Source organism: Diabrotica virgifera, chromosome 10 (genome assembly GCF_917563875.1).
Source record: "Diabrotica virgifera virgifera chromosome 10, PGI_DIABVI_V3a".
In the NCBI taxonomy this organism is placed as follows: Eukaryota; Metazoa; Arthropoda; class Insecta; order Coleoptera; family Chrysomelidae; genus Diabrotica; species Diabrotica virgifera.
Window position 1 is genome coordinate 29641543 of NC_065452.1, and position 13809 is coordinate 29655351.

The 13809-nt window shown below is 33.2% G+C and overlaps 1 protein-coding gene across 1 annotated transcript in view; it reads left to right on the forward strand.

Moving 5' to 3' along the window:
- Positions 1–13809, forward strand: part of LOC126893170 (multiple epidermal growth factor-like domains protein 10) — a 156479-nt gene that overhangs the window by 124707 nt on the left and 17963 nt on the right. Inside the window, exon 10 of the mRNA XM_050663121.1 lies at positions 12355–12498. Within this exon, the coding sequence (XP_050519078.1) occupies positions 12355–12498 (144 nt within the window). The remainder of the gene's footprint in view (positions 1–12354; positions 12499–13809) is intronic.

Sequence of the window (13809 nt, forward strand, 5' to 3'; positions counted from 1 at the left end):
ACGGGTGTTTCATTGGCAAACGGAAATACTTTAATGGTGAATAGAGGTCACCGAGGCGGTTCTAGTTGTACTACATTTTTTTTGCCCTACTGACTTGTATAACCGAGTTACAGGGTGTTTTATCGATTAATTGGATCGTTCCAATGTGGTAAATAAGTAATGATTATTTTTAAAATTAGTATTTATTCATTAACTTTAATAATTTATAACTAAAAGTTAATAATACCAGCTTTTTAATGTCAAAGTTCTTAAAAAATTCAATATAATTACAAAATTAAAGTCATAAAATTGCCTGGCCGAAAAATTTAAGTCAACCATTAAATTTACTTTTTTTGTGCTCTTTTCAAATATGCAAACAGATTTTCAAAATTTAAATATACAGGGTGTTGTTTTAAGGTCACAATTACTTTATAATTTTTTGTTAATCCGGACCTGGATTTTTCTTATGGTTAGTATGTCGGTCATTTGGGGTTTGAATGAGGCATATGTGTACCAAATATCAAAAAAATATACAGGGTGGTTCCAAAGTTATGGCTTAGGAAAAAAATGGGCAAACTCGATAAAACACCCTGTAACTCGGTTATAAAAGTCGGTAGGGCAAAAATTGTAGTAAATCTTGAACCGGCTTGGTGACCTCTATTCACCATTAAAGTATTTCCGTTTCCCAATGAAACACCCTGTATAATTTTACACTAACTTCCTTTACTACTGGCTGCTCCTTCTTCATGTAACATGTCCTTTCAGAACGTTGGTTACCATCATAGCTATCTTAATTTTATTCACTGCCACCCTAAATAGCATGCTTGTCATACCATACCATCAGTGGCGCACCCAAAATAATCTCTGGTGGGGGGGGGGGGTTTGTCTTAGGCACCGAAATTTTGTTTTCCACCTACCTCTACCGAAAGTATACTTTTCCGGACCTGATTGTAGGGAGCAAAGTTGTACTTTTCCTCCCTAGGGAGGAAAATATTTTTCCTCCCTGGGGAGGAAAAGTAAAAGTGACGTAATTCATAAATATAACTTGTTGACGCCCTGTACAATATCTATTTTCTATTACGTAAGTATCTATACATTTTAACGTTTATTTATAAAACACCCAGTATTTTGCAGAATGGTAAAAAACAGTAAATTGTTATTTTGATTTAACAATGTTTACATTAATAATTTGACTAATATTTGACAGTTGACAGTTATATTGTACCTACTTGTTAGTTTTAGTTTTAATAAATTTTGTTGGTTAGTTACATAAATAAATTAAGTAAAAATGAAAAATGACTTGTTATTAATTTGAGGAAGGTGGAAAAACCATATGTATAACATGGGAGTAAAGTGCCTTTTCCTCCCTTGAATGATTACTGCCCTCCGCTACGCGTCGGGCAGTAAACTTCATTCTCGGGAGCAAAAGTAGCACTTTCCTCCCTTGTTATAAAAATAGCTATTTCCTACTGTTACATTTACAGGAAATTACATTTTCCTACTATTCTTTGTATATTTTTTACATGCTCTGGGAGGGGTTTTACCTTCAAACCTCCCTCTGGGTGCGCCACTGCATACCATCAAACCCATACCAATCTCGTAAGTTCTTCAACCATGCTGTTCTTCTTCGTCCTGGACTGCGTTTGTCTGCTATTTTCCCTTGCATAACATTGTGTAGTAACCTATATTTGGGACCTCTGATTAAATGTCCGAAATACTTCAGCTTTCTCTTCTTGATGCTTTTTATAATCGCAATAGTCTTGCTGAGACGTTCTAGTATTGTGGAGTTTCGAATCTTCTCCATCCAAGAGACTTTTAAAATTCTTATAAAGCCTCAAGGCGATTTAGATCAATTTTATTCACAGTCCAGGACTCGACACCATAAAGTAAGACCGAGAACACGTAGCAGCGAAGTAGGCTGATCCTCAATGTCAATTTTAGGTCTCGGTTACATAATACCTTGGACATCCTTCTAAAAGCGGCTCTGGCCTGCTCTGTCCTAGATCTAATTTTGCCGTGAGTCTCTGCATTACAATTTAATTATATCCAAGGTAAATAATTTGATCAACTTGCTCAAGTTTGGTATAATTATTTACTTATATTATATAGACGGTTTTCTTTCTGTTATATATTTACTTATTACGAGTATTTTAGTTTTCCGTATGTTAGTGTTGCCCAAATGCAAGACCAAGACGAGACTTAGAGAGTATTGGTCTTGGTCTTGAGACAGTACACCTGGTCTTGGTATTGGTCTTGCTTGGTATTGCGCTCCAGGTCTTGGTCTTGGTCTTGGTCTTGCAGCAAGAGTCTTGTAAGTCTCGCAGTTGCTCATTAGCCTATTACATATTTTAGAACAACGTAACAGAGTAGGTCAATTTTAAGCTTTAATATCACAGCCATAGTAAAGACCAACCAAATTAATAAATATCTAAACAACTGACACCGGGTGGGGTTTGAACCTACGATCTAAGCGATCCGTGTCTATGTTCCAACTAACCAAAGCTTATTAGGAACTTACGTATTTTTTCGAGTATTTGCCATTGACAATGTGTGATTTAAAAAGCATTCAATTCGGTGAAAGATGTGTACAATATGAAGGGTCAGAGGGAAAAAGGATGAATGTCAATTTTTGGTCATTTTGAGATTTTTGTGCAATCTGTTAGCTTAGAAAGAGTACTATCAACCTGTGGATGGACAAGGGGAAATAAATAAGTATGATAATCGTCTTAAAATCACGTCACAAGATTGGACGCAAGTGGTAAAAACAATGAATATGTAACTTTGTTTCTCATTTTACCGAAAATGCTTGCAGATAGACATTCATCGTTTTTTCCCCTGGCCCTTCATATGTTAATGCCAGTTCTCATTTTGGTACCGAATACCAAACCGAGAATTATACACTTCTCCAAGAAATTAAGGCACCTCCTTAAAAATGGGTAATTTTTGATGTCTCGAATTTTATAAACTTGTTGTCTGATTTAAGTGATTTTTAATATTAATATAGCCTTATTCGTTAACAATATCGCTGTAATAATATTGTTGCTAGAACTAGAAATTAAATAGTCGTTGTATAGGTACCCGACAACTTATCGGTACTAATGAGTGTACCAATCAAACTGTGTTTTTTTCTCAAAGTTAGTATCATCCTGTGGAATATTCTAGCATTTATAAAAGACTGAAATTAAAACCCAACTACAGTCTGATATTTTTTAACATTTTGTTTTTTTATTCGCTTATGTTGGATAACAGTAAAGTTAGGTATTTTAACAACTAGCCATGTTTTTCATCAATACAGAGTATTTTTAAATAAGTTGAAGCGTTTTACCTGTCTGTTCTAATGAGATCAAGGAAAGACTATCTACTAAGATACTGGGGGGTCGAAATGGGGCTAGTAGAAGGAACAGACACGCAAACCTTCATGCGAACGACAGCTCATTTTTTGTGCGGTGGCGGGTCGTAGATTCGTTGGGAGGGGTAGGAGGATTCAAAGAAGACTAACTACATAACCAAATAAGCAAAGGATACTTACACAGACTTGAGGACTTTCCTACTATTTAAACAAATTGGGACGCCGTTTGAAAAATCCTCAAATTCTCATATCGAGTACTTACTGGAAACCAACTGGGGGGACATTCATCGTAGATTCCTCGTTGGGGTTATACTGGGATATCATTTACCTTTATTGGCTTCTATGCCATTACATTTTCTTCTATTCTAAAACTTAATTTGCTTGTATTAGTTATCTGGTTAATAATTTTTTTTTAAAGAAAGAGGTTACAAAAATAAAAATGTGTACATTTTATAATGTTTATTTAAACCTTTATACCTTATTATTATTACTTTGAGAATAAACACATTCTCAAACAAGAAATGAATAATAAAAACAAATATATGGTTTTACAATTCTTAACCTTATTTTTAGCAGTGTACCAAAACAAAAATTTGACATGGCTGTCAAAAGTCACTGCCATTTTATATTTACCCGTGTTGAGCTGCCCCCCCCCCACTTGCAAAAACCAAAAAACAAATAGCCCTGATTTATGAGCTATATATGAGCTCTCATATTCCGCAAACTAAAAATTTTGAGCTCGTTCCACTGAGCAGGAATTTGATACATTAGTGGGGGGGCTGAGTCAGCCCCCCCCCCCACTACTTAAAAATAGGAATATTGAATCGGTTTTTGCGGCAGAATTACGAGCTATTTATGAGCTCTTGAAATTATATAGTTTCGATTTTTGAGCTCATCCCCTTCACCCCCAAACAACCCTTAGTTGATTTAACTTAAGATTTTTAGTGAAAAATGCTGAGAAAACTTAAAATATATCGTGTTGCGGATATAATTCCTATAGCTTATATACTCTAAGAATAAATTATTAAATCACGTGCATTTCGATTATTGAGCTACAACCCCTTCGCAAGAAAACCACCCTATCTTCCCGGCTTAAGAGAAAGTTGTACTTAAAATGCATTAAACTAATTATTTGGCGACTACATATCATTGAATAATTTATAAGCTTCCAAATTACGCTCATTTACATCAGTAAATTACAATTTATTTTGTATAGTGCAGTCACTGAAGGTAAAAATCAACGATTACCTTCAATGTCGGTGAACCTTCATCGATTTTCACGAAAATTGGTCAGTGGTTAGAGGATACGTCAAGAAACAAAGGTGACATGGTACCACCTTGCGCCTTTACCCTGAGGGTGGATACCGCCCCTTCTCGGGGGTGAAAATTATTTTATTAAAAATAACTACACAAATCAACAAAAGAACAATATAAAAGCAAAATTTATTATATAAAGTTAATAAAATAAGTCAATACTTTTTAAGTTATTAAAGATCAAAGATTTTAATTATTCGTGAAAAAAATGCATCTTATGAAGCGGTTTTTCGTAAATCACTGAAAAACTGTAAGTTTTTACAAAAAAGTTAATAGTAGTTTAATTCGTATAGCTTATATTCTAAGAATAAACTCTTAAATCACGCGCCTTTCGATTATAGATCTACAACCCCTTCGCAAGAAAACCATCCCATATTCCCGGCTTAAGAGAGAGTTGTACTTAAAATAATTTAAATTAATTATTTGGCGACTACATATCGTCTAATAATTTATGAGCTGGCAAAATATACGCATCTCAATTATTGAATTGCCATTTTCTTTCTATAGTGCAGTCAATGAAGGTAAAAATCAACTATGACCTTCGATTTCGTTAAATCTCCATTAATTTTCACGAAATAACAATAACAACTTGGGTTTTTAACCTGGGGAATATGTCACCCCTTCTCGGGGGTGAAAATTACTTTATTAAAAATAACCCCACAAATCGAGAGAGGGACAAATTGTAAGCAAAATTTGTTATATAATGTGATTAAAATAAATCAATACTTTTTGAGTTATTAAAGATCAAATATTTTAATTTTTCTGAAAGAAAATGCATGCTTTAAAGCGATTTTTCATAAATAACTCAAAAACTGTAAGTTTTTACAAAAAAGTGATCATCACTAAAAGTAAAGCTAATAAAAAATATAATAAATTGCTTACTTGAAAAACCCTTTAATGTTAATTTAATGTAAGTTATTGGTAATTAAATGTAGGTATATTTTTTTCTGCGACTGTTCAAATCTATGGATTCAAGCTTAAATAACGGGAAAGAGATTCATTTTATAACACTTAGGTACTAAATACTTGTCAAAGTACTTAGAAATACCTATCAAAAATTAGCTCCAGAAAAAGTTGATAGCATCAAAATCCGCTCACCAATTTTCGTGAAAATGAATGGAGATTTACCGAAATCGAAGGTCATAGTTGATTTTTACCTTCAGTGACTGCACTATAGAAAAAAAATGGCAATTCAATAATTGAGATGCGTATATTTTGCGAACTCATAAATTATTAAACGATATCTAGTCGCCAAATAATTAATTTAAATTATTTTAAGTACAACCCTTTCTTAAGCCGGAAATATGGGATGGTTTTCTTGCGAAGGGGTTGTAGCTCAATAATCGAAAGGGGCGTGATTTAAGAGTTTATTCTTAGAATATAAGCTATACGAATTAAACTACTATTAACTTTTTTGTAAAAACTTACAGTTTTTCAGTGATTTACGAAAAACCGCTTCATAACATGCACTTTTTTCACGAATAATTAAAATCTTTGATCTTTAATAACTTACAAAGTATTGACTTATTTTATTAACTTTATATAATAAATTTTGCTTTTAATTTGTTCTTTTATTGATTTGTGTAGTTATTTTTAATAAAATAATTTTCACCCCCGAGAATGGGCGGTATCCACCCTCAGGGTAAAGGCGCAAGGTGGTACCATGTCACCTTTGTTTCTTGACGTATCCTCTAACCACTGAGCAATTTTCGTGAAAATCGATGAAGGTTCACCGAAATTGAAAGTAATCGTTGATTTTTACCTTCAGTGACTGCACTAAACAAAATAAATTGTAATTTACTGATGTAAATGCGCGTAATTTGGAAGCTTATAAATTATTCAATGATATGTAGTCGCCAAATAATTAGTTTAATGCATTTTAAGTACAACTTTCTCTTAAGCCGGGAAGATAGGGTGGTTTTCTTGCGAAGGGGTTGTAGCTCAATAATCGAAATACACGTGATTTAATAGTTTATTCTTAGAGTATATACGCTATAGGAATTATATCCGCAATACGATATATTTTAAGTTTTCTCAGCATTTTCTCTTAGGTTAAATCAATTAAAGGGTTGTTTGGGGGTGAAGGGGATGAGCTCAAAAATCGAAACTATGTAATTTCAAGAGCTCATAAATAGCTCGTAATTCTGCCGAAAAAACCTATTCAATATTCCTATTTTTAAGTAGTGGGGGGGGGCTGACTCAGCCCCCCCACTAAAGTATTAAATTCCTGCTCAGTGGAACGAGCTCAAAATTTTTAGTTTGCGGAATATGAAAGCTCATAAATAGCTCATAAATCAGGGCTATTTGTTTTTTAATTTTTGCAAGTGGGGGGGGGCCAGCTCAACACGGGTTTTATATTTACTTTACGTAAAAATTTCCGTGAATCCATGTTGAAAACAAATTATTAAAATATGTAAAACCTTTACCAAATTAATCCACTTGGAATTTAATTAAAATAAACGGATAATGTCTAGGTAATGGGAACGGCAATTGGAAGGTGGAAACACAAAAAAAATCTTATGTATGTCTTTGCACTCACTCCACAATGCTAAAAAAATCACGGCTTCCGAATTTTTAATGATATATTAACTCACCAAATATTTTAGAAAAATAGATATTATTCTTGGGATAGGATTAAAACCAATGGATATTTTTTATAAAACATTGTAGTAGAAATCCATCTGCTACAGTATGGCAAATTTTAAGGGGTAATTCTAAACAAACGGGTCATGTTACCCGTATGCTCGCCAATGGTGAATATTAAATTCTTAATTGTATGTCAAAAATGCGTAATAACTACCTCTTAAAACCCACCAAATTTCATTTGCATATCTCAACCGGTTTTAGAGCAATAACTAAATCGTCAGTTTGTAAGAATAATTTTAACACCCCCTATTTCGGAAACGAAGCATTTGCGAACACACATTTATAAAGCAAACTGTCAAATTATTTTTCGTGCAGAATTACCCCTTAAAGTTTGCCATACTTATTTAAAAACACCCTGCATTGATGAAAAACATGGCCAGTTAAAAAAGTTCCTAACTTTTTATTATCCAACATAAGCGAATGAATCAAAAAAGAAAATGTTAAGAAAATATGAGGCTATAGTTGAGTTTTAATTTCAATATTTTATAAATGCTAGAATATTCCACAGGGTGATGCGAACTTTGAGAAAAAAAATACAGTTTGATTTGTACACCCGGTCTACAATAACAATTTACCTGTCTAGAAACAATATTATTACAGCGATATTTGTACAGAATAAGGCTATATTATTATCAAACATTAAAATCAAATAAATAAAAAATCAAAATATCAACCACTTAAATCGAACAAGTTTAGGAAATTCGAGACACCAAAAATGACCCGTTTAAGGTGGTGCGTTAATTTCTTGGAGTAGTGTATATCAACCAAAGAGTAACAAAAAACAGCTTATAAATGTCCTTTTGTTTTCCATGTATTTCACTATAAATATTTCTTTGTTGAATGCCTCGATATCCTTACTAGTCGAGGCATTGAAGGATTGAAGTGTCGATTTTTGAAGTTATACTTCTTTACCGGCGATAGAGGGTGATTTTTTTATATGTTAAAACCTATCAGCCCGGCGCATGCGCATTATAACTTTGTTCTGATTGGATGTTCAAATGACATGTCAAAAATTATCCGATATGGCAGCTGTGGTTTGGAGGTAAAGGTAAAGGTAAACAAATGTATAATATATTAGTTTTATTGTTGTGAGGACAGAAACAAAAAAGTTTATAATATTGTAGTGACTTTTAAATAGTTTTTAAAAGCAACAGGTACGTAATAATTGTTATTGTATCATGGGTATAAACCTACCTATTTGATCTGCCAAAATACATAGTATGTAATACTTTTATTTATATAATTTGATTACCATCAAAATTTCTATCAATATTCACCTAATATATTGTTTTTTTTACTCTATGTTTTGTTGTATTTTTTCAATTCTAAATCATTTCAATTCAAAATTAAAATAATTTGATCAATTTTCAAAATATCAAAATATCACAAGTTTAATCCGTTTAGTTAGTCGATCTTCGTAAATAATGACACATAGTGTCCGTGGCTAAGCGGAGAAGGCGAATGAATTCCAATACCAACCGCTCTTATCAGCGCTGGTTCGAGTCCCAATAGAAACTTTCTTTTTTGTTTTTTTTTTAATACATTTTATGACTGTAAGTATATTTATTATATAATTGTATTTTCAGAAAATACGTATTTAGTTAAAAAAATTTTCGACAATTAATGTTCAGACATCATTTGTGGCTTGTTTAATGTGTTTGTGTGTGTTTTATTCTTTTATTATTTTAATTTTTGGCACTGTTCTAATAAAAATGTTTGAGAAGTAGTAAGTATAAATTAGTTTAATATTTAAACAAAATATAAATAAAAAGTATATTAATTTCGTTTAAATCATATAATAGAAGTATAACTTCTTACGTGCGTACAAAGTACACACACATTCTTTTTTTGCAGTAAGACGGATTTTAATGCGGATTGGTACGTTGGATTCGTGAGAATGTCAGGAAATTTTGTGAACTAATGTAATGAATAAGAAATCTCAAATTGCATTTGTGCATAAGAAAAATGCATTTCAAAAATGCATTTCGGTAAATAGTGGGAAAAATTGACTCAATTTTCCTACTCGGGGGTTTTTGGGGTCGCTGAAAATGAATATGAGGTCGGCGAGAGTGCGCAAAGTACCTGGTGCCTGCAGTAATAAACGTTATAAACGTCTTCCTCTGGAGTATCATGGTAATTTATCATATAATTAGTTTAAACTCGTTACTCGGGGGCTTTTAGGGTAATCTATTTTCTTCGATGTAAATATAGTGATCGAAAAGGGTGGTATTTTTATTATAAATAAACATAAATTTTTATTATTATATATTTATGGTTAAAAAAAGTTCATTATACAAAATTTATCGTAATTTATCTTTAACATTTATTTTCTTCATCATTATCATCTTCTTCGTCATTATTGCCTTCCTCTCTCGAGTCCAATGCAATATTTGTGCAATCAGAGCCTGCACAATTTTTGCAGGCTAAATTACAAACCAACCCATGCTTCCTGCACCCGCATGAGTTGCCGCAGTCTGACTTACAACTACAAAATATTAAATTTAAAATGTTTGGAGGACCAGGTGGCTGAGTCATTCTAACTGGAATTAATACATTATTTTGTAATTCCCATCCCCAATCGGTTGGGTTCATGTTTCTGTCCTCTCCATGCAGCCAAATTTGTGTTTGTAAATATACCCTTTTTAAATGCTGGGTAAATGCATCAACAGACGAAAGAATTTTTCCAATGACAATCTTTTTATTTTTGGCAATAGCCATAAAGTACATTCTGTATCTAGTAATTTTCCCTCACATCATCCACTTGCGCCTTAATTCAAACTGCTTTAAATGATATGAAATTAGAATTTAGTCGTTGCGATATTTATTTTCAGTGACCCCAAAGACCTCCGAGTAACAAGTTTGGGCCAATTATTTAACAAATTACCACAATACTCCAGAGTAAGACGTTTATTACACCCGCCGCAGGCACCACTGGCACCAGCTAGTTTGCACACTCTCGCCGACCTCATATTCATTTTCAGCGACCCCAAAAACCCCCCGAGTTACAATTTTGGGCCAATTATTTAACAAATTACCATAATACTCCAGAGGAAGACGTTTATTACAACCGCGGCAGGCACCAGGTAGTTTGCACACTCTCGCTGACCTCATATTCATTTTCAGCGACCCCAAAAACCCCCCGAGTAATGAGTTTAAGTCAATTATATGATAAATTACCACAATACTCCAGAGGAAGACGTTTATTACTCCCGCTGCAGGCACCAGGTAGTTTGCACACTCTCGCCGACCTCATATTCGTTTTCAGCGACCCCAAAAACCCCCGAGTAAGAAAATTGAGTCAATTTTTCCCACTATTTAGCGAAATGCATTTTTGAAATGCATTTTTCTTATGCACAAACGCAATTTGAGATTTCTTATTCATTACATTAGTTCACAAAATTTCCTGACATTCTCACGAATCCAACGCACCAAACTGCATTAAAATCCGTCTTACTGCGCCAAAAATCGACAGTAAGGCATTTTTTTGTGCTTCAATGCCTCGACTATACTAAATATTTGGGTTAGTTGGTTACACGGTATAGCCGGCTCGGCATTATCTGTTATTAGTCTGTCTCGTTATCGTAGTCACACTCAGCAGAAAAAATATACATAATAGTCTTATTATTCTATATATCGATATGATTTTTGTGGTGTTTAAATTCCTAGAAAACTAATTAAGAAAAAAAATGAACTACTTATTAGGTAGGTATATTTTTTATCAGCATATGACATATTTTTAAAAAGTTTCGATACATTAATTTATGAATAGAGAATAGAGGGCGGCTATTCTCAAAACCTGGACAATTAATTTCAGAGCGAAGAATGTATGTTTGTTTATGGTATTGTTCGTAAAGCGCATAAGTCCAATTTTACAATTTTTTTTGCTTCTCATAGAGTACCTACGAGTACAGAATAGAGCACCTAAGAATATACCCAAACTAATATACTTCATAAAACCACCCTCAGTTTTCTTCCAAATCTTGCACGGTAAGTCTTGGTCTTGGTCTTGCTCAAATTAGGCGGTCTTGGTCTTGCAAAAACGCAAGAACAAGACCAAGACTGCAAGACCAAGACTGATTTTGGGCAACACTAGTTCAGATCCAGACCTGCTTCCTTACAACTCTCAACGACAGTATCAAGTAATGTTTGCAGATCTTCTTGAATCTTGAGTAGAAGCTCGGAGTACTGTGTCGTCCGCATATCGCAAATTATTGATGACTTCACCGTTCACAATTTTTCCTTCTTGTTATTTAGAAAGTGCATTTCTGAAAATTCTTTCGGAGTAAACGTTGAAAAGCAGGGGCCACAGGAGGCATCAGTGCCTCTTGTCATCGTGCTCTCTTTTAATATTAAGAGCCTGTGATTCCAAACCGTCTACTAAAACTGAAGTTGTTTGATTCCAATACAAATTTGCAATTATGCGAACGTCTCTGCCATTCAAGCAAATCTCTTTTATAACTTCGACTAATATTGAGTGCTTAACACGATCAAATGCCATTTGGAAGTCAAAACAACAGTACATGTCTACAGATATATCACGATATCTTTGAGCAGGTAAATTCATCCCAAACAATGCCTCTCTGGTTCCAAACCCGTTACGGAAACCAAACTGTGTGTCACTTAGGTATTCCTCGCATTTATTGTAGATACGATTACCTTCAGAAAAATTTTCAATAGACTTAACAAACTGGTTCTAAAATCAGAACAGGTTTTCGCTATTGTCTTCCTAGGTAGAGCTATGAACAATTGGACCAACCATAACTGGTGTTGAAAAACGAAGTTATAGTCTCTAAAACATTGCTATTAAGCTTGTACTTATATTTCAGTTGGAATTTCATCAGAACCTGTCGCTTTTCATGCTTTTCATGATTGTATGGCTTTTATTACCTCAGATCGTGTTATTAGGGGGTCCGTCGCAGTTAGTAATATCCGGAGGTAACTCCTATCGTCTTCGAATAGGTTCTGGTCTGCCTCTTGGGGTTCATCGGTGGAGTTCTTTCACTGGTTAGCGTTTTAATAATCTTTTCACATAAAATATAATGTATCAATGATCATTTTTCTTTTAGTTGCCAACAATTGGGATGACAATTGTACCGTTACAGCTCAGTGTAGAGAGTTTAAGTTCTCAGAGTGCTCATCAAAAAGACAGAAATGCGCATGTAAGAAAAAGTACGTGCTCAAATCGGATGACAAATGCTGGGAGGAGAAAAGTAAGTAAAGATGTCCGTTCTTTTTGAAGTTATACTTCTTTAGGCGCGATTTCATTGAGGGTAAAATTTTATTAATCTGCGCGCATGCCCACACAGGCAGTATGGAGTTCGTTACTAAATGTTTTAATTTATGTATTTATCAGTCCAAAAAGGGTGTGGAAAGAATATATTAGTGTTTTTAAATATATTTTTCTACAAACGTGTTAAAAATGCAATTTATAGCACTCCATAGGAGCGTTAAAAATGCTACTTTAAAGCACCGGTGCTTTAAAAATTTTAAGGCACTGCAGTTAAAAGTGAATTGTCAAATTGTGAAACGTCAAAATATTTATATTTCATTTATTAACATTAATAGATATTAATAATACAACTTGCGCAATTTGAAAAAGGTGGTTGAAAAGGTTTTTTAAAATTTAATTTAAACTGTATTGCATTTTTAACACGTTTGTAGAAAAAAACTATTAAAATTTGTTAGAATACCTATACAAAAATAAAAGTAGATGTTATTCTGATTTACGTATTGACAGTATAGGCAGTTTTGATGTAATGTCAAGAAAAATATAAAAATGGAATGTCAGTCAAGTTCAAGTAAAAGTTTTTGTAGGTATTGTCCTGTAATTGAGAATGGATAAATTATAATTGTTGATATATAAGACGTTTGTAGAAAAAATATTGTATGATATAGGTACGTGTTAAAAAGTACATTTTTAAGGCACTCATGTGAATTGCAGAATGAGCGAAGCGAATCTTTCACACGAAACTTTCACATAGGTACGTGCCTTAAAATTGTACTTTTAACATTTATATCATAAATAACTATTATTATAATTTTTGTGTATTTGGACTTGTCTACCTCGGGAATAAGATAATAAGTAATATTTAAAGTATTTTATAAATCACTTCGTGTGTTTGTCACTATGTCTGAGAAATCTTGTAGCCCGGATAATCAAAAGGGTATAGCTCAGTGATAGAGCGTTGGACTGGAGATCAAGTGGACACCGGTTCGAATCCTGGTGTTTTCTAATCTTTTTTTAATTTTTGGTATTGTTTTAATAAAAATGTTTGGAAAGCAGTAAGTAAAAATTAATTTAATCTTTAAATAAAATACGAATAAACTGTCCGAAAGTATATTTATTTCATTGAAATCATATTTAGAAGTATAACTTCTTACGTGCGTACAAAGTACACACACATTCTTTTTTATATATAAAATATACACTACGAGTCATAAGTTAGGGATATAGAAAATTATACTCATTTTCATAGTTGATTTCTTCGTGAACAGATTAACGGATTCCGCTATTTTTTTTA